Source organism: Amphiura filiformis, chromosome 18 (assembly GCF_039555335.1).
Source record: "Amphiura filiformis chromosome 18, Afil_fr2py, whole genome shotgun sequence".
Classification (NCBI taxonomy): Eukaryota; Metazoa; Echinodermata; class Ophiuroidea; order Amphilepidida; family Amphiuridae; genus Amphiura; species Amphiura filiformis.
Window position 1 is genome coordinate 38,090,229 of NC_092645.1, and position 24,737 is coordinate 38,114,965.

A 24,737-nucleotide genomic window follows, 5' to 3' on the forward strand; every position below is an offset into this window, starting at 1 on the left:
CTCCATCTTCTGCATCAGTAACTAATAATGAGAACCCTTTATCTGTCCCAGAGCTGTCAGTTGCGAATTCAAACAGTAAACGTTCGTTAAATGGTGATATAATACGTGCGTCAGGCGTGTCATAAGCAAGTCGACCAGTATAAGCAAGAGTTCTTGAATTGTTGATAGTTCCAATATACAAAACGTCTAATCCATTTTGAAGTTTAATGTCCATAAATTACACACGGACCCTTCGCATTGGTGTTGGTATTACCGTCCACTCACATCGAATATTGTTATGATAATAACCAGGGTAACCGGGTGATTGAATGGCTACGGAACCATTTAAAGACAATTCAGTTACCTCGTCAGGACAATCTGAGTAGGAATAAATTAAACATTAGTCGATTAGTTAAGGCATGTCCACATAGTGGGTTAGTGGTGCACTAGAGGTGGTGCACTGGAACCGAGAAATAATGTACTTTATAGTCGAGTCGGTATACGATCGTCCTCATGTGATGCGATCAAACAAAATCAGTCGGAACTCGGAAATATTAAATTTTCAGTTTCTTATAAGATAATAAAAAGCATTTCCAAAGCTGCATTGTGCAGAAAACCCCGTTGAAAATGAGCAACCAGTTCCAAAGATATGAGCTATTTAGAGTTTCCAAAACAATAGGAAAGAAAAGAAAATGTTACCTTTGTTTGGCTATATCTCAAAATCAATATTTCCGAGTTCCGACTGATTTTGCTTGATCGCATCACATATATCGACAGTCCATGTAAAAAGCATAATACGTAATAACAAAATTGGTCATACTATGCAATGTTTTTGCTTGTTGCAGTTCAAAATTAAAATTTGGAAATTTCTGCGCAAATTATCTCAGTAAAATCGATATGGGTCAGGGCTATGGAGAGGGGGGGGGGGGCAGGAGCAGATCACTAACGTAACATAAGTGCACACGTCGGTGATATCAAGTTTTTTGTCGGTACATGTATAGGTTTGTGTCCATCCCCTTCCCAGAAGCTGGCTACACCACTGTAGTGGGTTGAATCACATGAGCACAAGATACGTAAAACCATTAATGAGAAAATATTTTGCTTTTTTCATTTGACGATTGCTTTGCTTTGGAGATGATGAATATTCTGGTAATTTTAATGCTGCCATACAGTTATACAAAAGTTTCGTTTTATTAAACACAGATGAAATGAGCAAACTAACACAATAATGAGATATTACTTCAGAATACACCTTCACCGAATTTCTTAGATAGATTCCATAGGAAAAAAATCTATGTTGTTATTTATTTATTTTTTTTGGAAAAACGATAATTTCTTTTTCACAGCCACTATGTATTGCATTCCTATGAATGCATCATTTTAATTTTCGTGGGCTGCATTCCATAGTGGCGTATGGTGATTTTTGGTCATTTTTGGGAGAATTGGCACATATAATGTTAATGATGTCCTCTTTAATTTTTTTAAGTCTCATCAGTCAAAATTAGATAATTAATTATCTAATTAAATGTGGCGTAAAGTTACAAAGTGAAACTTGCCTTTTCCATAGTGGCGTATCGACCATACGCCACTTTTTATACACATTTTATAATTAAGAAATATCGGCAAAAATGAAAAACATTGCATGTCATAGTGGCGTACACTTCGCTACAAAAGAAACTTCATCCAACTCAAGTGCAAGATTCTTTTTCAGTAATTGTTAATGGTTGTAAACTAGAGAGAGTTAACAAGGCTAAATGTTTAGGTGTTGTAATTGACGATGAATTACGATAAGGATAATGAACTGAGTGCAATGCATTCGTCAAGATAATCGCACGCGCCGTGGAGTTATTGCATTTAGCTTGAGAGCCGATAGGCTCGAAAGCTAAATGCAATAACTCCATGGCAAATGCGATTATCTTGACGAATGCATTTGCATGAGTACATTATCCGTCATACACTTTGAGTGTAGGCCTATTAAAACAATAGGCAATATTAATTGCTGCATTCATTATATTAGTTTTAATATTAGGGAAAATATCTTACATTTTAAAAACACCGTCAGGACATTGACCAGCGACGTAGCATTTAACTGGTAAAGAAAATCAATCCCTGTAATCAATGGTATCGATTGCGCCATACGTCATACTTAGGTAACTTATTCACGCATGGTTTAATTGACTTGACTTTATGTTGTGATCATTTAATATCGTGGTTTCGAACACAGAGAGCACTGAACCAGTTGGAAACGATCGATTTAGATGTCAGACTAGTACTACGGTGAATATCAACTGGACTTTATAGCTCTATAATTTGAACTACTTATATTAAAACACACGACATTGGGATTTAACAATTTGTTCAGTATTATCATAGGCCTTCAAACACATGTGTTTGAAGGCCTATGGTATTATAAAGCATGATCATGATATTATGCGCTAGTGTGTGTTTCCAGGCCCGGCTATGTTATTTTAGATATAGGCCTACATGTATTTCATTTGTAAAATGCTGAATATTTTGCAATGGTGTCATCTTGTATAATTATGATCCACCTGTTTTTGGCCCTTTTTAATTAATAGAAGCTCGATTATTCTCATTTGATGTTTGATTTATTTGAGGTCATTAATCATAATTTATGACAATGATATTTGCAAGGGTGCAACTCTACTAGTCTTATTACAAGACTGCCCTATCCAAACCCTAAACCCTAATCCTAAACTCCGTAAACGAGGACTGGACTCAAGTCTAGCGAGTTGCACCTTATTCGGTAATTGTACACTATTATAGAACACCGTTTGTAACTATACCATTTTAACACCACAGAATGTATATTCGTACTTTTTTGTTGGTATATATATCGAACAGACAATTATATAGTTATGTGATCTCTGTGTCTGAAGCGCCACCTAACTCTATTTTATGGTTATGTGAAAGTAGTATTTCTAGTATTTGAGCGTGCACGTATTATCTAGAATCTATTGTTTAGCGTGCAGGTTTTAGATAATGCATTGTTTAGCGTGCAGGTTTATATAATTTGGGTTGTGAAGGGTAGTTCGCGAAAATAATGCACGGGAGAAGAATACATAACGATGAATAGAAACGGGCACTAGAAGTGTATTGTGGCATAAGCAAGTAAATTGTGTTATTCAGAAATTGTCCTGTAAAATATCTCTTTTAAGAAGTCTGGGCAATTTTTTTTGATAGTAACACCCTTAATATAGTGTACAAGTCATTTAGTCCAGGCCCTAGCTAGAACCCGGCCTACACCGGATAGGGCAGAGATTTTGACACTTGATTTGGGTTATTGGACCTTTGAGGTTAACGAATCACAGAGGTGCTTTTGCGAAAGCGGCTGCGAATTCGAGAAATCAAGATGGCCGCCGGCGGCCATTTTGAAAATTTTAAATTTTAGTTTTCACTCAATATTCATGTGTAATACATCATTCTATAGGTTTTTGCATACAAGGAATCAATTTCTGACATTATTTTTATGATTGAAGGTCAGTATAACATGTTTACATTCAAAATGGCCGCCGAATGGTTGCCAAAAGATGGGTTTTCATTAAAATGCATTTAGAATTCAATATTTTAACTTATTTGATGTTAAAAATAACCATGGGATGCTGATATTATGGTGACAACAAAGCATAAGTCGTCTATGTCATTTCTATCATCTCCTGGATATGTTTAAAAATCAAAATGGCTGCCAAAATGGCCGCCAAAATAGTCTTTTTTCATTAAAATGTGTTACAGGAGTATTATAAAGTACCAGATTTACAATGAAATGGTGCCAAACATTGTGTTCTTTTGTATTCAAAGTATCCCTCTGGTAAAGGGGTAACAATATGACATCGGCATCAATTAATATTATCTCATATGGGCATGTAAACATTCAAAATGGCCGCCAAAATGGCTGCAAAACATGATTTTTTCATTAAAATGGTATTTAAAACAGCATTTTAATAGATGTTGTGTTAAATATTTCCATGGAACGCTGATATAATGTTAAAGGGATATTTCTATCCCAATTTCTTCCTGCTCATGTGTTTTACATTCATAAAAGAATCTTAAATCCTAAATTTCATGCAAATCGGACATTCCGTTGGCGAATTATGGACTATAACATACCGTATATTTCAATGGTCCATAGGATTGTGTGTTATACTTTCGTTGGCGACAGAATAAAATTCAAAATCGAACATGTTGGCCGGTTTCTCGGGAAAGGGAATATATTTGCAAGATTCCTCTTGCACTTGATCATTATGCACCTAGTATATAAGGGGTCCCGTTGGTATGAGCATGCCGGCAGAATCATTTTACGACAGAATGTTAACCATATGCCATGAAGCTGAAAAAATGACATCTCCTGTAAAAAACTGGTATCTTGAAAGTTGGTGTAACAGTCATTTAAAAGAATATAATATACTCTTTTAAATGACTGTTACACCAACATCCAAAATATTATTTTGGTGGCCAAGTTGAATTTTAAACATGCCCAATTACCCATAAGTCCATGCTGTTTTCCTATTACTGCTATGCTATAATGATTATGTGGGAAAATACTCCCCTTTTATGGCACCATCCCCTTGAAAACCAGATACCTAGTGTCGCTGTAACAGATTTTGATGAAAAAATAATATTTTGGTGGCCATTTTGGGAGTCAATTTTATTTCTTTGAACTTACCCATGGGATAATTTTGAATGACATATTTTACGTTACCCTTCTGCCACAAAGATATTTTTGGATCTCGAAGAAAGCACTCATGTGGCACCATTTCCTTAAAAAATCAGATAAATTACATGTTGTTGAGACATAATATTATCAATTTAAAAACTACTTGCATGGTCATTTTGGAGAAAAAAAAGAAAGGAAAGAAAGCACTATTGTTGCACATAATACATTATGTAAATTGTAAGTTGCTGGAAGGTATGGGTCTTGCTTAAAATGCCATATAGTTGAAAGCTTTCCATCCTGTTTCTGTTTTGCGGAATTTGATGGAAAACAAAAAATAGACTATGGGGCAGGTTGGCCCACTTGTGCTGGGCAGGTTGCCCTAGCCATTGTGTTTATGGGCAAGAGTTATGCATACTTTCTCCATTTTCACCCATTTTGTGTCAAATGAAGCAAAATACAATTTACACACCAACACTAGTCAGTTCCATGGATAAAATTGTTCAAAGGCGGAGTATAGTACAAAAAAATTCTATATTGTTGTCCTATTTGAGCACTTTTTGACTGGAAAAAGCAATATTTCAATATCATATTTCTTTATAATTGGGAATTTGTACATAAAAAGTAATTCATCACTCAGAATAGTTAATAATGAACAAAAAAGTCAATTACAATTGTTATCCACAGCCTTTCAGTTTTTCGTTATGGGTTTTATAAGATGATTGGTTAACGTTATTTCCTTGATTTTAGCTATTTCCTCAAGAATGACCCATGATGGGGCAAAATGAATTTTATTTTTTGATTATCTTGGAACTATGATAGGTGATATCTTACCGCAGTTGTAACTTTAGAATGTTGTATTGGAAAGAAATATGGCAATAACACACGTTGTGCATAGAGGGCCAACCTGCCCTGTTGGGTGGGCCAACCTGCCCCGGCCTGGTTAATTTTCTTTTCGCTCTCTCCTACAACTACTATAACTTTTGTATAAGTCACAGAGCCATATAAATTTGTTAGCATTTACCTAGAGTAAACAGCTCTCAAGTATCAAATTGAGAGCCTCCTAACCCACAAACTGAGCTCTCCAGATAAGTGGGGAAAAAGGGGCCAACCTGCCCCGGTCTCCTTACTAGGTGCATAATGATCATGTGCAAAAGGAATCTTGCAAATTTATCTTATAAATTTATAATTTATATCTAGAGAAACGGGCCGAAATGTTCGATTTTGAATTTCATTCTGTCGACAACGAAAGTATCACACACAATCCTATGGACCATTGAAATATATGTTATAGCCCATAATTCGCCAACTGAATGTCCGATTTGCATGAAAATTTGGGTTTAGGTTTCTTTCATGAATGTAAAAACACATGAGCAGGAAGAAATTTGGATAGAAATACTCCTTTAACATTATATCAGCGTTCAATGAAAATATTTAACACAACATCTATTAAAATGCTGTTTTAAATATCATTTTAATGAAAAAATCATGTTTTTGCAGCCATTTTGGCGGCCATTTTGAATGTTTACATGCCCATGAGATCATATTAATTGATGCTGATGTCATATTGTTACCCCTTTACCAGAGAGATACTTTGAATACAAAAGAACACAATGTTTGGCACCATTTCATTGTAAATCTGGTACTTCATAATACTCCTGTAACACATTTTAATGAAAAAAGACGATTTTGGCGGCCATTTTGGCAGCCATTTTGATTTTTAAACATATCCAGGAGATGATAGAAATGACATAGACAACTGACCATAATATCAGCAACCCATGGTTATTTTTAACATCAAATAAGTTAAAATATTGAATTCTAAATACATTTTAATGAAAACCCCATCTTTTGGCAACCATTTGGCGGCCATTTTGAATGTAAACGTGTTATACTGACCTTCAATCATAAAAATAATGTCAGAAATTGATTCCTTGTATGCAAAAACCTATAGAATGATGTATTACACATGAATATTGAGTGAAAACTAAAATTTAAAATTTTCAAAATGGCCGCCGGCGGCCATCTTGGATTTCTCGAATTCGCAGCCGCTTTCGCAAAAGCACCTCTGTGATTCGTTAACCTCAAAGGTCCAATAACCCAAATCAAGTGTCAAAATCTCTGCCCTATCCGGTGTAGGCCGGGTTCTAGCTAGGGCCAGGACTAATTGATTCAACCCTGTTTTGACTATTGCTGTCTTACCAAAACGATGTGCTAGAATTATTTTGAGCGTTAATTCCCAAACCTCGTCTAATGTTTTTAGGATATAATTCACTTTATGATCGTTGCAATTATTTTAAAGCACTACGGATGTTTAAATATTTAAGAGACCTTGTGTATATAAATCAAAGATGTGGTGGCAGACTTCAAAAAATCGATTTTCTGTATACATTGCACATGGTTAGACATTGAGTCAACATGTATAAATTTGGTTAAAATTTTACCTCTACATCTATGGTTACCATGGTAACGGCCAAAATATGAATTGACCCAATTTTCACTATTTTTACCCTTTTCACAACTGGAAAAATGCTTAAATATTAGGTCATATTTCTGTATGAAGAACGTGAATTAAAATAATCTTCTCCCATACAATAAAGTATCCATCCTTGTTATTTCCAAAAATGAAGTAAACATAACAATTAATTATTTCAATATGGTAGATACCATTTTGTAAAATAGGGTGTTTTTCATTAAATTTAATTATGAAAAAAAAAAGATCTTTTTAAAAATGACGTAACCTCCAAGTGGTGCTTTTTTTTAATTATTTTTTGCAAGGTAGGTAGATAAGGTATTGGTCTACCTATCTATAGAAAAAAAAGTTTTGGTAATTGTTGTACTGGAGAGCAGTGTTGCCAGAAACTTTTTATGATTGTTGACATTATCAGGTAGTGTGGAAAAATAGGGATTTTTAGCATTTACTTTCACTGAAAATCCTGATTAGGGTTGATAATGTACCAAAAGAAATTGGCATCAATACACCGTAAAGTGAGACACGATTTGATACTATTTTAATGACAGTGTTGCCAGAAAAAATGTCTCTCAGTGGAGCTGTTGCTCATCTTGTTATTACCTATCATACAGCTATGCTGAAAAACGGCCAAATAGACCAGGTTAAAAATGAGCTAAGTCCCACACATGAAAGGAGAAACTGAGGAACAAGAATGTATAAAGTACAAATCCTGTATCCTGAAAACTTTCCTGTGAGGGCACTTTTTTTCAAAATGGCTGCCAAAATCCAACGAAAAGCAATTATGCTCTTCAAATAGGCGGATACAAGATAGAATTTGTTGCATTATGGATTTGTATTTATGAAAGTAATGTATAAATAAGTCAGTATATTAATAAGAAGGTACCATGAGGTCACAGTTGGGACGCTTTTCAAAATGGCCGCCAAAATTCAAAGAAAAGCATTATACGGTTACCATAGTCAATTATGAGGTATAATTGACCAGTTGTGGTTTAAATATTGATGACAGTAATGTAACGCTAAATTAAGATTTCAATAGGAAGGTACCAGAAAGTCACAGTTGAGGGCGCTTTTCAAAATGGCTGCCAAATCCAATAAAAAGCGTATATATAGTACACCGTCACTAAAGAGGCATAATTGATCTGAATTTGGATTAATATTTATCAAAGTACAGTATAATCAGCCACAAAGCCTCAGATAATGTTACTGAAAAAAATATTTGAAACATTGAAATAACTGTTTTTGATGTAATCGTTGTATTCAATCATTGTCACCTCTAAGTAAGCGTTTTGAGGGTGCAAAAGAACGAGTCACCAAGTCAAGTTGACCACTAAAATGGCCACAGGAATAATTTATTGTCCCTATATGTTCACGAAGGGCAACATATTAACTAAATATACTGCGCCAAGAAAGTATCATTACCCGGGGGAGGGGGGGGGCACTCAACTTTGGAAGCGACGGTATCTGCCTGTCAATAGGCCCCATCTTTTGAAGTCGACTATACCCGATGACCCCTTTTTTTTAAAGTCATACCCGATGACCCCCTTTTTTTTAAAAGTCATACCCGATGCCCCCCCTTTTTTTTAGTTGCGGCTACCCAATGACCCCCTTTTTTTGGTTGCGGCTACCCAATGACCCCCTTTTTTCTAGAAGAACATCATCAAAATGCAACAAAATAATGTCAAAACTTTCAAATTATAATGAAGAATAATTTTCTTAATAGTGATATCGATGTGAGTGATCTCGAAAATAAACATACAATAAAAGAATTCAGTGAAACCAAGAAGAGTATGAAGTAAATATCCTGCCCTTTGTCAATACATAGGGACAATTCTCTGGTGGTCATTTTGGAGATTTGGTGATCATATTAGCCATCTTGACTCGCTATATAGCACTCTGTAGCTCGCTATATAGCACTCTGAAACACTTGCTTAGAGGTGACAATGATCAAAGACAACTATTGAATGATTCATCAAAGACAACTATTACATTTTCTTATCAAAGACAAATTTCTTTCTTAACACTTTTATCTGTGGCTTTGTGGCTGATATCATGCCGCTCTTTTTGGTGGCCATTTTGAAAGGCAACCTCAACTGTGAACCCCGGTATCTTCCTATTATTACATTGACTTAATTTTATAGTACTGGGATCAATATTAATTCTTGATCTGGTCAATTATACCTCTTTTTAAGTGACTATTATTTTTAAGTTTAACGGTGTACTATGTTGGTCCGACATTTTGAAAAGTGCCCTCAGCTGTGACCTCCTGGCACCTTCCTCTTAATATCTTGACGTAGATTTACATTCCTGCTATCAATGCTTAACCAAAATCTGGTCAATCATACAGTGGCGTAGCACCAGTTATCATATGGGAGGGGGCACCAACCAATATGGGTGACAGTCCGTTTTTTGGTAACTTTCCTATGGGATTTTTAAAATTCAGATCGATTGGGGGCCGTGTAACCCCGTGCCCCTATGACGTTACGCCACTGCAATCATACCTCATAAGTGACTATTTTAACCATATATATGCTTTTCATTGGATTTTGGCGGCCATTTTGAAAAGCGTTCCCAACTGTGACCTGTTGGTACCATTCTATTTATACCTTGACTTAGTTATACATTACTTTCATCAATACAAATCCGAAATCTAGTCACTTTTATCTTTTATGCGACCTTTTTAAACATATAGTAGCTTTTCATTGGATTTTGGCAGCCATTTTGAATAAAGCGCCCTCACAGGAAGTTCTCAGGATACATTGTTTTTATTTTTACCTCATAAATTCTTGTTGCTCATGAAAAACTGGTCCAGAAAAACTATGTGAGAATGTTTCCTTTCAAGTGTGGTAACATTTTTAACCTGGTCTAACTCTTATTTTATGGAAAAATACCTATCTTTATGGCAACACTGTTTGCCTATATTAAAATTACCAGAACGTTTTTTTTTATTTATGTGGGTACAGTACTATCTAGTCCAGCCACACTGAAAAATATAACATATAAAAAGCACCACTTTGGGGGATACAGCTCATTGAATATTGCTATATTTCAGAAAGTCAAAAATTAAGAAAAACACCCCTATTTGAAACAATGGAATATCCCAAGTAGGACAGACTGTTTGTTGAAACAACTGTATTTTTAAAAAGCTTAGATGTTGCCAATTATGTTGTGGAACTCTCAAGGTTTACCTCTATTTTTCCTTTATATGGCGAATCCTGAAACTTGTTATTTTTTAGCCTTGTAAAAGTGCCGAAATAGTCTAAAACCTGTCATTTTGATGTTTTGGCCGTTGCTATGGTAACGAAGGTGCAGTGATGAAATAATTTTGATTTTTGTAGACTTTGACCAAAGTTGCATCCTGATATAAAGTAAGAAGAAATTCCATTTTTTGAAGTCTGCCAACTATTTTTGATTTTCTTTGACTGGTACGCAATGCTACTCTTAAATGCCCTGGCGCCATCATATCTTTCTTCCAAATGTAAATATGTATCTGATAATCATGGCATTAATACAAGACAAGCTACAGCTGGTCTGCTAGCGTTGCCACCTTACTCTAAAGGTAATAATACAGAAAGTTTTTCTTTCTCGTACAGTGGTGTTGAGGTATGGAACAAAATGAATTATGATGTAAGGAACGCCTCAAAATTACAAAGTTTTACAAAGTTTAAGCTACAATATGATGTTAATAGTGGTTTCATATGTATTTAACAGTGAATAGAGATGTTAATTTTTTTTGGTCAAATAATTGTTCCTCGAGTTGGTGCTATTATTTTGTCATGTTGGTTTGATTTGATTATGTTAATAATTTTATTGTACTTTTATATGCAATTTTAAATTTCTGTTTTGCAATTGTTATATGATGCAGGGCCCCGTGTAGGAACAGCATTTTTGCTGATCGGTTTACCCTGGGTAAATATGATGTAATAAATAAATAAATAAATAAATGAATACATGTCATATTGACATATCGGACCTATACGCCACTATGAAAAGAAGCTGATGAAAAGTAACGCCGTAGGGATTACACGGCGATCGAGGTGGCGTAAGGTTTTCGTTAGGTTAGGGTATTGCTGTTGTCCTGTTGTTGTTGTCCTTCAGCGCGAAGACTAGCCTTTTTTCGTTTTTGTGTCTTTTATGTATTATTTCATTTTCACTTGACTTTATTATAAGGCCTGCTTGTTCGAATGATACTTCTATGCTTTTTACTCATTATTTTTTCTTTGCATCCGAAAAAGGGTAAAACTGCTAGCCTACAGGAAAGAAAAACTATGATTCTCATAAAGTGTATAAACAAAAAATGATATGAAAGAAAAACTTTGCAATACAATTGAAAGAATTTGAAAATTGAAATAGACCAAGGCGTACGACCTAAGACCTGCTTTGAGGCAGGGTAAAAAAAAACCCGCTATAAGCCTGGCCTAACAGGCTTGCCAGACTACGGCTACAGAATACTGAATTCAAATGCAAATCTTACCGAAGCCTGGGGCTAATCCTACCAGCCTGGCCCACGGGCTAACGAAGCCTCAAGGCTATGGTAGCCGTGCTTCGGGAAAAGTATTTTCAGTTAAGTCTGGTCTTACGACTTCTTAAGCCTTGAGGCTAGAGTAGCAAAATGCTAAGCCTTCCGTAGAGAAATTCGCCGATATACACCGTCAGCTGTGTATGTGTATAAGGTGTCTAAGGTGTATAAAGGTTAATCACAGCACGGGGAGATAAAATGGCATTATGTGGCAGCCACAGCCACTTAAGTTACACTGTAACTTTAGCAGGGAGATGTTGGGACAGATTATATTCAGTCGCGATTCGTGCATTGATTTGAATCACATTTTACATATTTTAAATACTCGTCTGAAGATATTGAGCTGCAGAAATTGCCACCCCCCCCCAAAAAAAAAAAGACCGACCGGCCCAGGTGTTGGCACCAAAACGGTAAGTCAACGTTTTTAGCCTTAATGTACAAGTGTGTGTGTTTGTATTTTGGGACAACTGTGTGCTTACTACTGCTATTGCTACTGCTACAGCTACAGCTACTGCTACTGCTACTATCTTATTTTCAAAGTAGCTGAATGGAGATACGCACATACCATCGCACATTTTACAGTTGGATATATGTAGAATTTCTTTTACTTACCGTAGCAGTGAAATGATTCTTTGATGACTTCCAGAATATTGTTGCAAAAAGAATTATCTAGTCAATGAAAACACATACATATTTCAATACTAAATTTCACAAACAGGAAACAGTAGGTCTGTTATCTTTTACACATATGTCTCATTTTATCCTTTAGTTGATATAAATAATTCTGCAATCTCATTGGTCAAACACCACTTGGTTAAAAATCCGTATTACCTGCGTACTCCTCATTAATATGCAGGAATATTTCCCGTATTACCTGCGTAGTCCAAAACACGCGCGCGTCTGCTTAACATGACTCGCGCGGTATAATAAGCATCTCGCGCATACTGCACTGTTTAAGCAAGGAAGCAAGTAAGATCGTCAATCAAGTCGTAAGATAATAACATTCATGATCACTAAAGGATAAAATCGTTACCCCTGTTTGTTCTCACGAAAACGGGAAAATATCTACGGTATGGTGCCGTATTCCATTCAGACTTCGGCTTCATGGCTTCGGCTTTATGGAATACGGCACCAGACCGTAGAAATTATCCCGTATTTCGTGAACAAACAGGGGAAAACTAATAATTAACTAAAATAACAAAATCTCTTTTTGCATAACTTGACATGTATTTCGTTGATTTGAAAAAATAATTAAAAACCTGTGAATAAAATAATCGTTTTTTCTACCCTCTCAACGTTCTTTCGTCTAAAAATATTTCTGTTTTTGGCCAAAAATAATCACATTTTCTAAGAATGATGATTTCAGAAACAGTTGCACTTTTCAACGTCCTCGTTTATGTCAAAATTAGTTTCAACGAATCATTATTTTGCTCTTCGTGATGGTTGCATGGGTGACTAAGAGTTAAGAGGCAAAAAGGTAAATAAAAACAAAACAATTAAATCAATCGTAACATTGATGTCGAGAAAGTTTTGTACATTACATGTATGGGATGTTGAAAAGTGCAAGTTTTTTAAAGCATCATTTTTGAAACATGTTATTATTTTTGACCAAAACAGAAAGATTTTGAAAAGGGATAATGTAGATAGGGTAGCAAACAGATGCCTCTATGCACAGGTTTTGACATTTTTCAAATCAACAAAATGAATGTCAAGTTATGCAAAGAAATGTTTTGTAACTCCTATTACCATTTTTGAAACGCCGGCTCAATAAATTCTTCTGGAAAAAACCAGTACATGTCAATGATTCATTGTTTTATAATGCAAGATGATTACATGGGTGACTGAGTAATCGTATACAGAAAAAATGAAGAAAACAAAACACCATTAAATAAATCACGTTTTGTACATTAAATGAATAGGATGTGTAAAAGGGCAACATTTTCTGAAAGCATCATTTTTGGAAAATGTGATTATTTTTGGCCAAAACAAAAAGACTTTTTAAAGACAGAACTTTGTGATGGTAGGAAAATGATTCCTGTATTCACAGGTTTTTAAATGTTTCAAATCAACAAAATGTATGTCAAGTTATGCAAAGATTTTTTTTTTATTTAAAGGGGGGTTATTTTTTGTGAACCCTTTATTATCATGTCCTGCTTGAGCATACGAAATAATGAGTTAATAATAAATCATCCGAATAACATTCAAAAGAAATAATTTGCCACAAGAACGGTTTAGTCACACTCGAGCAATTGGATAGGATTAGATAACCAACCACTGAAAGCAAAAACAGGAGATCATGAAATGATGTACATACTTGATATTTAGTATGGAATAGTTTTTGGAAGGGGTCTGCATAAACCGCACGGGCTAAATATTAATTTGGTTATGTCGGAAGATGGGGAAAAATAATTGTTTGACAGAAAATGTGCTTTCCATTAGTTTACATTCTGGCGCTCATAATGTAGTGAATTAGCAAACAAAATGACGGATTTAAAGAGACTGGATTTGATTTTTGTGGGGGTAAAATTTCTGAAATTTAGGAACGTTATTCTGTAATTATCAAATTTATTGAGATTTGAGGTGATATACACTGAAACTAATACTAATCAGCGTCCATCAGAACTGAAACGCACTTGTAATCTACCAGTTTTGAAAGTGGGAGGAGCTTTAACAAATATCGCTCTTGAAAGTGGTACGCACTCAGACTGTTTGAATGGCCCCCTGGGGCCAAATTTTATAAACTTACTGTACACAAAGAAACAGTGTGAGTTCATTGGATAACCAGGAATTCGTGCAGTTGTTTATGTACCGTAAGTTTATAACAGTTGACCCAGGAGTGGGGGTGGGGCCATTCAAACCTTTTGAGTACATACCACTTTTTAGAGCCACATTTTAAGCTCCTCCCATGTTAAAAATGTTGGTACTATGCAAGTGCATTTCAGCCGTGATGAATGCCAACCGCTGACGATGTTTATGAAATATCACCACAAACCCCTGTAAATTTGATAATAACAGAACCATGTTGTATTAAGTCCGAAATTGTGCCCCTACAAAGCTCAAATTCAGCTTCCTTAAATCCGCCATTTTAGGCAAATTTGCTACATTATGAGCACCATAATGTATACTTGTGGAAAGCACATTTTCTATCAAACAATTATTTTACACCATCTACCGACGCACCCTAATTTAGCCCGTGCGGTTTCTGCAGACTCCGTCCAGACCAGTCGTGGAATTTTGCGAACAATATTCCATACTAAATGTCAAGTCTGTAATATGATACAGATAAAAAGACGCACTGTTTTTGAAGCATTTTTTATCATGTACAAATGTTTGCTTGTTACCACCATCCATCTATTCATATTATCAACAGAAACGTCCTTATTCCTTCAATCGGTTGGTACGCACGCTTTATAATGTTACTACAGATATCATTGTATAGTCGTTTTACATTTTTCTTACCTTCATTTGCTACATCAGTCACTACAATGGAAAACCCTGTACGTGTGCCTGAATAGTCTGCACTGAATTCAAATAGCAAAGTTTCGTTAATGGGTGATATGATTAGTGCGTCAGATGTGTCATAACCAGAATAACTAAGAGCCTTGCGATTGTTGAGAGTTCCAACATACAAAATGTCATAGTCTTGTTCGGTTTTGAAGTCTAGAAATTGCACTAGGATCCTCCTCGTCGCTGATGGTGTTACATTCCAGTTACATTGAATGTCGTTCGGATAATATGTAGGGTAGCCTGGTGATTGTATGGTAACGGAGGCGTTTGTAGACAGACGAGTTTCCTTGTCTGGACAGTCTGTGTGTGTTTATATAACAAATTATAATACGTAGTGGGTAAATAAAGCATACGTCGAGGCAAGGAGTTGCAATGTTTTACATGTTCATTTCTGTAATGTCCGTACAAAAAACAATTTTAAAATGTCACATGTTGTCACATGTTGTTGCACACAATAGCTCATTACGTAAGAAAATAGAGGCCATTCAGAAAAGTATGGAGACTCTATTCTGCCTTGTTGGAAAATTTGCTTCCCGTGTATTATATTCCGCTTCCATGACAACGGCTATGCTATTTATTTCTTAAAAAAAATGTCACATTTTAACTAGCACATCTTTAAAACTAAGGGAGGACAGTTTTATGGTCTACTGAGCTCAGCAATGCTTTGCTTTGCTGTCTTCGATAGCGCATTGTATCGGAGAGGGACCGCTCAATTGACAACTCTGCTCCGATACAACGCATTGACCAAAATATCGATCGAATCAATTTTACGACCATGCTTGAATTAACAACCCCTTGAAATCTAATTACACCACTTTATGTAAACATAAACTTACACACATTATTTACTTTCTATTGACCACAGACATGACCCGAGACATGCGTATTTAATGACCACTTGAGTGGTTGATGAGTGGGTCGATATGTACTTACTGAACACAAAGGAAATTGATTTTGGTTTTACCATCGACCGTGTTTATAACCCTGCTGCTCTGCTGAACGCTCCGATAGATATCAGCAAACTCGTATACTGCTCGTTTGTTCCTATCGAACGCTCTAGTGTACATGAACCATTATCGAAGACAGCAAAGCATTGCTGAGCTAAGTAGACCATAAAACTGTCCTCCCTAAATGGAGTAGGAACTTCATGTTTGGTGCGCAAACCGCATGACACATGAATATATAATATATATGAACAAAACCAGATTGTATTTCAATATAGTCGATGTATGTGTAAAAATGACATTCCTTGATGATTTTTATGCATCATGGAAAGTGTATCAATCAATTTCGACGGATGTTTGGATCGGAGAAGTGTATTACAACATTTTTCTGGGACCTATGGTTTTGAATCTATGACCACTGGTAATTCATAAATACATACTGCAGTTACTGTCCGTTTTCCTATACACAATACACAGTGCTCTCACCATTGACGCGTGACCCCTACAAATGATGTACGTTGCAAGAATGGGCACTTGCCTAGTTAACATCACTGTGTGAAAAATAACCAGCCAATATGTTAGCTATTCTCCAAACTTCTAGCAAATATATTTCTCTAACATGACCTAAAATTACAGCTAGGTTAGATGTTCAGAAATAGTCGCACTTTTGTAAAATATGAGTGAGGGCAAGGCATAGCTAGCCAACTCCCGTGTTAATTGAATGGAGATTTGACCGAAAATATTGGTATCGGACCGCTCACTTCTGAAGGATGCCACAAAAAACGGTACAAGCTACATCTTAACTATTCTCTGGCAATCATCATGATGAGTTTCTTATATAGTATGCCGAAATGGGTACTGTAGGTGATTGACAAAGGGTCGCACTTTTCTGATAAATAAGTGACAGTGAACATGAAATATCAGCGCCCATAAACCCAAGTTAGTAGCTAGTTAGTGGAGGCCGTCACGGGACTGATTATTGATTATTGAAGTGCCTTATTAATAGATACGCACGATTTAGGGCAAGAAAAACAAACCGGGACACTTTTGGAGACATCATCATCATCATCATCATCATCATCATCATCATCATCATCATCATCGACATCATCATCATCATCACTTTCTACATTTTTTCTAAACAACATAGGGCCTACCGTTTTAATAAGATTTTTTCTTGAAATGCATGTAACTATAATTATTGTTTAGAGCGTGATTTTCATCACAAAACAAATATAATGCATAAGAAATCGTTTGTTTTAGAGCGTGATGATGAAATAAAACATCACGGTTTTCATCCCGAAACAAAGTAATACATAAGAAATCAATTTTTCGTGAGTGATGAAATAAAACATCAAAATTGTCATCACGAAACAAAGTGAAACATGAGAAATCGTTTGTTTTAAAGCGTGATGAAATAAAACATCACGATTTTCATCACAAAACAAAGTAATAGGCCTACAAAAGAAATACATTTTTCGAGAGTGATTAAATAAAACATCACGATTTTCATCACGGAACAAAGTAATACATAAGACATCGTTTGTTTGATTGCAATCAACCGCGACAGTTCGTCTCACACACACTGCGCCATGATTACGTGCACCGGTTCAAATCCTTTGTTTGGAGCCAATCAATAATTTCACGTACAGCCTCTATGCAAATTAGAGTTTACACACGCTGCAGCTGGGGTAATCGACCGAAGCTGGTTGCCGTTAGTGATCGAATGCATGAGCTTATTTGCTTTACTGAATCGATTTACTGGATTAATTTCCTGTTAACTGGGTTTAATGCCACAAAGGTCGAATCGCCTTTGCCATGGACCATGACTGCATCATGACCTGTAGTAATTTCGGTCATTTTGGCCAAACATGCACTCTATTTCACCATGTTTAGCAATTTATTGCACCAGAAACGTTCAAATGGAAGGCAAATTCCATGGCATAGGCCATTTATGCTCATTTCTAAGCAAATGTCCCCAATAAAATGGGGGGGGGGGGGGGGGGCAGATATCCCATCCATGGCTATTGTCATGAAAACTCCATTCTCTTTGAATTCTCCTAGTAGTTTAAAATAAAGACCTGTATATGAATAGTATAAAATATAATTTTGTAGAGGGCTTTAAATTTAAGCTGTTTTATAATAAATCCGGAAACTACCGGTTTTATTCCGAGTGCACCAATCGTGAGCCGTACCTGCCAGTGGTTATGTTGTGGCTTCTTCAGTGAACTTACCAGTTTTATTTCCACAAAGATATTCATCACTGTTATCTTCACAGTCATTGTCATTATCACATAAATATTCCTCTGGAATGCATATGCCAGTGGCACATCGATAAAATCCGTCAGCACATTCAGCACATTCCTCATCATTGACAGAATAACAAACTAAATAAATAAAGCAAATATTTCAAGTGGATATGGGCAAGATATATTAAGCGCACAAAGGTATGGAAATGTTTAGAGGTTAATGTCTGCGCAACAGTTGTTTTGAGGGTATTGTGAAAAATCACAAAATCTTGTTCTGGAATCGAGTCCCAACTCAGGATATTTTCGGGTGAAAATACATGCTTGCTCAGTCAGAACCGTCGCTTTTAATTCCATGAAAACAAAACATAATTTTAACTTTATCTCTTATTTTCCCTGTATAGAGGCCCTGCATGAAATTATCGATTGGCTCCAAACAAAGGATTTGCGCCGGTGTCCTTCACCGTAGTTATGGCGGAGTGCAGTCCATTCAATCAAATGTTGTCATCAACCTATTTGATCGTAGTGCAGGGTTATGTGTGTGAGACAAACTGTCACGGTAGATTGCAATCATGCTTTTGTTGAATGCATTTGAGTAGTCCGCCATATTTACGGGATAATATGTCACATGCAAGGCCTCTATATAATCGAATAACCGATCAATAAAATACCGCTATAGCAACCAATCACTCTAGTCGTAATCACGCGATGTCCAAATACCGCGACCAGCGCCCTAGCAAACTGTTCGAACGCATAACACGTCACGCAACGCGGTTATTGTAAAGCGTACTTATGTACTACGTCACGGGACGCGGTTATGATACGTTTTCAATAACCTTCCGCGTATTTGAAAGTTATTATCTGTGATTGGAATAAACACATCGCGTATATTCATGAGGCTGTGAATTAGCTGCAACTATCAAATTTCCATATGATATTGATATTATTAAGACATGAAGTAAACAATCTGCAAAATTACCTGTAGTCCTCACATTAAGTGTACGAGCATATGTGACTGTTCCATTAGCATTAGTAACACGTAGGAATATTTTATATGCTGTGTTGGGCTCAAGATTGTCAAACATGACTTGCAAGCTGCCATTCACAAAATCACGCGGATCTACTATTTCTACCACTTCTGTGTCATATTGGTCTATTATAATCAGTTGATATGCTGACGCACCTGGTGTCTCTGCTACAATGACATCTATTGATGACGGCGTCACGTTACCTAGGGCAATATCTTGACAATGACAAATAATCAATAACATTAAATAAACAACCCAAACCAACTTTTATCATAGATTTATTACCATTGATATTTCTTTTTACATAATTTAAAATCCCATTGAACTTCTGTAAAGTTTCATACAGGGTGAGTCAAAAAAAGTGCAATAGAGAAAAGAATCAATTTTATTTAAGAACCGGGTTGAACCTTTTACGTTTTTAAACAGTTTATAAATAACATATCCATTTGTGATCTTGTGTGAAAAAATGAAGGAATTAGCATTTACCGTTTTGTTTTTATGACACATTTTATAGCGATACCCAATTTGAATGTTTGTCCAAGAGACACCTAAAATAATTTGAATGTCAGCCCACTCTGTGTAAGGTAGATTTGAAACAACTGCCAGTTTCTTAACCTCATTGGCATTGAAATAAAATGGAGCACCCAAAGTGTTATTGCCCTTGGTCTTGTTTAAGGAGAAGAAACATTATTTGTTGTTATTTTAATTTTCCATTTATTTTAAAGATGATTATTCTCTATCAAAACCATATAAATGTGTAGGCGGGTTTTTCAAATGCCGAAATGAAATGCGCGCAAATTGGAGTGGAGTGAATTACAAAACATCCAGTAAGTTGGACATACTGGGATTAAAAAAACTGGAGTTGGAGTCGAGTGAGGTATGAAGGAATTAAAGTAATGTTAGAAAGTTTGTTTGAACAGAAAAAAAAAGAAATAAAAATAACGCAAAAATCAACCTTATTTAAGTTAAAGTCAGTTTAAGAGCTGGTGCATTTATCGTGCATTGTGTGCTCCCATTCAAAATACATGGTACCTCGTGGACAAATAATGAAATTGGGTATCGCAGCAAAAGGACTCATAAAAATGAAACGGTAGAAGCCAGTCACTTCATTTTCGCACAGAAGGTGACTATTGAGTGTGGCATTTATTGAAACTTTCAATAATGGGAAAGTTCAACTTGGTTCTTACATAAATATCGATTCTTTGCTCTATTGCACTTTTTTTTACTCACCCTGTATGATTCGTTTCACTGGTTTTAAACGATTAAAATGGTTACCATGTAAAGATACCATCATCTAACATATTCCAAATTTCTTAACAACAACGTCATTCCCGAGGAATTGTAAAATAAGTGAGTATACATGTAAGCCCCTACTGATGGTTTTGTATCCGAAAATACACCTTATTCAACCGGATTGTTGAATTGTGACCCCTTGGAGCCAAATATTTTGACATTCTAATTTATAGCTCAAGAAGAATACATCACAGATTGGTCAGAATATATTGCTTATGAATCCTTAATAGGATTGTCAATAATCCTTGTCAAGTAAGTGGGTAAATTCCCTGTGCAATTTCAGAGCTTATAACTCTGTAGAGCTTGATCCAAACCTCCGAATACTCAGCATAAGACTGCATACCAATCCCCGAACCACCAAAGATAAACCTTGTAAGAGGCCTAAGTACAACTTGAAGAAGCTGCAACATGCTCCTACTAAGAATCATTTCCAGATTAAACTTTCAAACAGATTCCAGGTCCTCCAGTGTGACAACAACCAGACACCTAGTTCTGAGAGGTACGAAGTGTTAGAAGAAGAGGTAGAAGAAATCGCAGAAATTGTCGTTCGAAAAAGTAGCCCTTGTGGAATGCCAAGCTGGGTGACTGACAAGTCCCTCAAGTTGAGATCAGAAAAGCCAACTTGTTAGAACTCGTTACGCCATAGAAGTGTAGAGAAGGCTCAACAACCAGCTCAACGAGTCATACAGGGCTGACGAACTAGCCTCTATACACAGGCATATGGAAGACCTGCAAGAAGCAAATGAAAATGGCAACACCACATGGAAAATAATCCATGACATCTCGGGGAAGAAGAAGAGATGAAATCCAAATGTGTTGGTAGATGGCAACATCTCGGCTCGGATACCTTCCTGGTGACTACTGGAGTTTGCAGGGGGATGTTTTAGCTCCATTGCTATTTATTGTTCTCATCGACTATTTGATGAAGTTGGCTACCGATGGGACTGACAAACACCCGCATCGTTCCAGGCGATATCCTGCCGATATTGCCTTACTTGAATCTTCCATCCCGCGGGCACATGCACAGGTGACATGAACAGCGGCTGTCATAATCAGTGTTCCTAAAACCGAGTACATGGCCATCAACAGCATTCCACAACACCACAAGTATACGAAGGACACATCAAGTATGTTACCGATTTTAAATACCTTGGTTCCATGATGGGCTCTAGCACCAGTGACCTCTCCCGACGGCATGCGCTTGCATTGTATGCATTTTGGAAACTGGATCATCTGTGGAGAAGTCCAACAATTACTGTTGCAACAAAATTCAAGCTTTTTCACACTACTTGTGTTACAGTATGGCTCTATGGCTGTGAGTCCTAAGTGATATCTATACTGACATGGAAAATAAGATCTACGCTTTATTTGGTACATTATGTTACAGGATAATGTTGAACATCAAGCGCACTGACTATGTTAGTAATGGGAGGATCTTATCAACGATGTCAAGTCACAACAACTACTATTCCTGGGACATATCCTGAGGATGCAGGAAAATAAACCACGCAGAAGATATGCTCTCTACACCCCATTACATATCAAAAGAAGACCAACAAGGCAAAGAACCTCCCACTTGTCTCAAGTGCAAAAACTGTTGAGGGATTTTGACAACATTTTACTGCCAGATGCCGTTACCACTTTCAAATCGTAGTAGTAAATGAATGAATAAAAAAAATGAATGAATGAATGAATGAATGAATATAGAAAAAACTTTGAAAATGCAAAGAATTTTTAAAAAAAGTTTAATTTACTGGATGGAATCTTGAGAAGGCCGATTACAATAGGTGACCATCCAGCATAACTGAGCCCGGATGTCGCCAGTGCCACTATTGAGATATACTCCATTGAACTTAACAATAAACAATAGGAAACAAAGGATTTATTGACTGTTTTATTGATTTTTCACTACTTAAATGTCAAGTATTATAGACATGATATACATCATTTTAAAGCTAATTTCAAGCAAAATATTTTGGTTGAATATCTCAAAAATGATGATTGGCGACTTCAGGGCTCAGTTGTGCTGGATGGTCACATAAGCAAAATATTTCCATAATTCCGAGCTCATATTAAATCTACAAACCAAGTTGTAACAAAACCAAACAAAATGACCCTATCACATGTTTATTTGTGCAATAAATGAAAAAAAAAAAGAAAAAAAAAGATGCAAGTAAAATCAAACATATAAAGTAAATTCAAAACTGTGATGTAGATAAAGAAAAACGGCCGTACTGTGAAGTCAACTGGAATATCACGGTATTCTGATATCAATTGAACATGCAATTGGAGATACATCTTTGAGAACGTGTGATCTAATGTATGATAAATGTGATAAATGTTGCTATAAAATTTTAGTTTTAGTTACTCACTGTTTGTTACACGAAATATCTAAGGTCTGATTCCGTATTCACCCATAGCAAAAAGAAAAGTTTCCCGGTGACCACCCGATGACCATTCGGTGGTTATCAGAAACCTTTCGGGTACCTTTTGCAGAGTTATCCGAAAGTGCCCGCTAGCGGATACCTTGCGGATACCTAATTAAGTTATCCAAAAGTTTTCGGGTAGACATCCGGAAGTCTACCAAAAACTCAAATATTTCAAATGAGTTACCCAGAAGGTTCCCAGAAACTTATATTCTTTGCAGGAGTTACCCGGTGGTTATCCGCTTTTAATTTGACCTTGAAAATAGCATTAAGCATCTTAAGAATGCGTGGGTGGGTATATGGTCAAATTAAGATCACTGTATGAATTCAAAATGGAGTAGCTAGCTGTTGGCAGTTGGAATATATTTGTGCAGAATATTCAAGTTATTTGTGGTCCAAAATGTGTGGATTTACATGTAGGACATTACAAGATGTTTACTAATTAATCTGGAACATGCTGTAGGAATTATAAAGCATTGAATGCTTGATTTCATATGACAATGCAGGTAGGAAAATGTGTATGAAATGATTTGTATTGATGCAGTTTTTATACACAATGTACCTAATATATGACACATTTGAATGATTAGTTTATACCTTTTCTAGTAAATCATGCATGATTTTGATAGTAAATTAATGTCAATTAAATTACTAATCATCAGCTAATGTGTCAATTAACTGATAAGCTTTATGTTAAGCTATTTGTTGTAACTAAAATATAATATTTGATATAGAAATTATAGGCTGTGTCAGTGATGTGATCACACTTATATCAATTTGGTTGTACATTAATTGAAATTTAAATCAGAAGAATATTTTTGTACAATAACTACAATTACACTGTACACTTTCAAGTTTCTTATAGCAAGATAGCACAAGCTCAACTGCCATGACTGCAAAGTTGTATTTCTCCAAAAACTATACAATTCAAATAATAAGCTAAATTGCCTAATAAATTTGTGCATACTCATGAATTTGTATTTCTGCATTCCCCAAAAGGGCAACAGGAAGTCTCCAAAGAGGTCACCAGGTATATCGTCACCAAAAGTTATCCGCTAGGTCCCCGAAAAGTTATCGGGTAGTTATCCGCTGGTTAAAAAAAAAAGGTCATCGGGTGGTTACCCGCTAGTTTCCCAAAACAGTCATCGGGTAGTCATCGGATACCTATTACTTGAAAGGTATCCACTATTGTTTCTCAAAAATTTATCGGGTAGTCACCCGCTACCTATCTAATTTGCATGTGAAATTTGCCGGTGTCTACCCGGTGACTATCGGGAAGTTATCCGAAAAGGTCTCATTTTTTGATATGGGCAATGAAGCCGGAGACTGAGTGGAATACTAAAAAGTAGACCGTAGATATTTTCCCGTATTTCGTGAACAATTTTATCCCTTTGTGAACATGAACTCGTAAAATTTAGGAATTAAGTTTTATATTTGTACTGAAAAGTAGGCCAGTTTCGTCCTTGCTTTTTAATAATATATCCATGCCACGCAAGAAATATGCCTTAGGATATCGCGCGACTACGCAAGTAATGCGGAAAATATTACCTGCCTGTACAACTATTAATAAGTTATACGAATTGTTATTGTTAAGTGGTGTTTGACCAATGCGATGACAGAATTGTTATCAACTATTACTTATCAGCTGTTTGTTCA

The 24,737-nt window shown here is 36.0% G+C and overlaps 2 protein-coding genes across 2 annotated transcripts in view; both read right to left on the reverse strand.

The window, feature by feature from the left end:
- The window catches only part of LOC140139132 (uncharacterized), a 37,809-nt gene extending 37,461 nt beyond the window's left edge, over nt 1–348 (reverse strand). Inside the window, exon 1 of the mRNA XM_072160913.1 lies at nt 1–348. Within this exon, the coding sequence (XP_072017014.1) occupies nt 1–214 (214 nt within the window). The 5' untranslated portion in view covers nt 215–348.
- On the reverse strand, nt 218–20,653 carry LOC140139133 (uncharacterized). Its single transcript, XM_072160914.1, has 5 exons — nt 20,593–20,653; nt 19,314–19,577; nt 18,323–18,475; nt 15,097–15,444; nt 218–357 (listed from the first exon to the last, which is right to left on the reverse strand). Exons 1-5 carry the CDS (start codon nt 20,651–20,653, stop codon nt 218–220), a joined length of 966 nt encoding a protein of 321 aa, XP_072017015.1.
- Between the last annotated feature and the right edge of the window lie 4,084 nt (nt 20,654–24,737).

Coding starts and splice junctions, on each gene's coding strand:
- LOC140139133 (XM_072160914.1), bottom strand. CDS start 20,653: ATGGTATCTTTACATGGTAACCATTTTAATCGTTTAAAACCAGTGAAA. Junction 18,476..19,313: donor ACTTAATGTGAGGACTACAG/GTAATTTTGCAG, acceptor TTATTTATTTAG/TTTGTTATTCTGTCAATGAT. Junction 358..15,096: donor GACTGATGTAGCAAATGAAG/GTAAGAAAAATG, acceptor ATTCCTACTCAG/ATTGTCCTGACGAGGTAACT.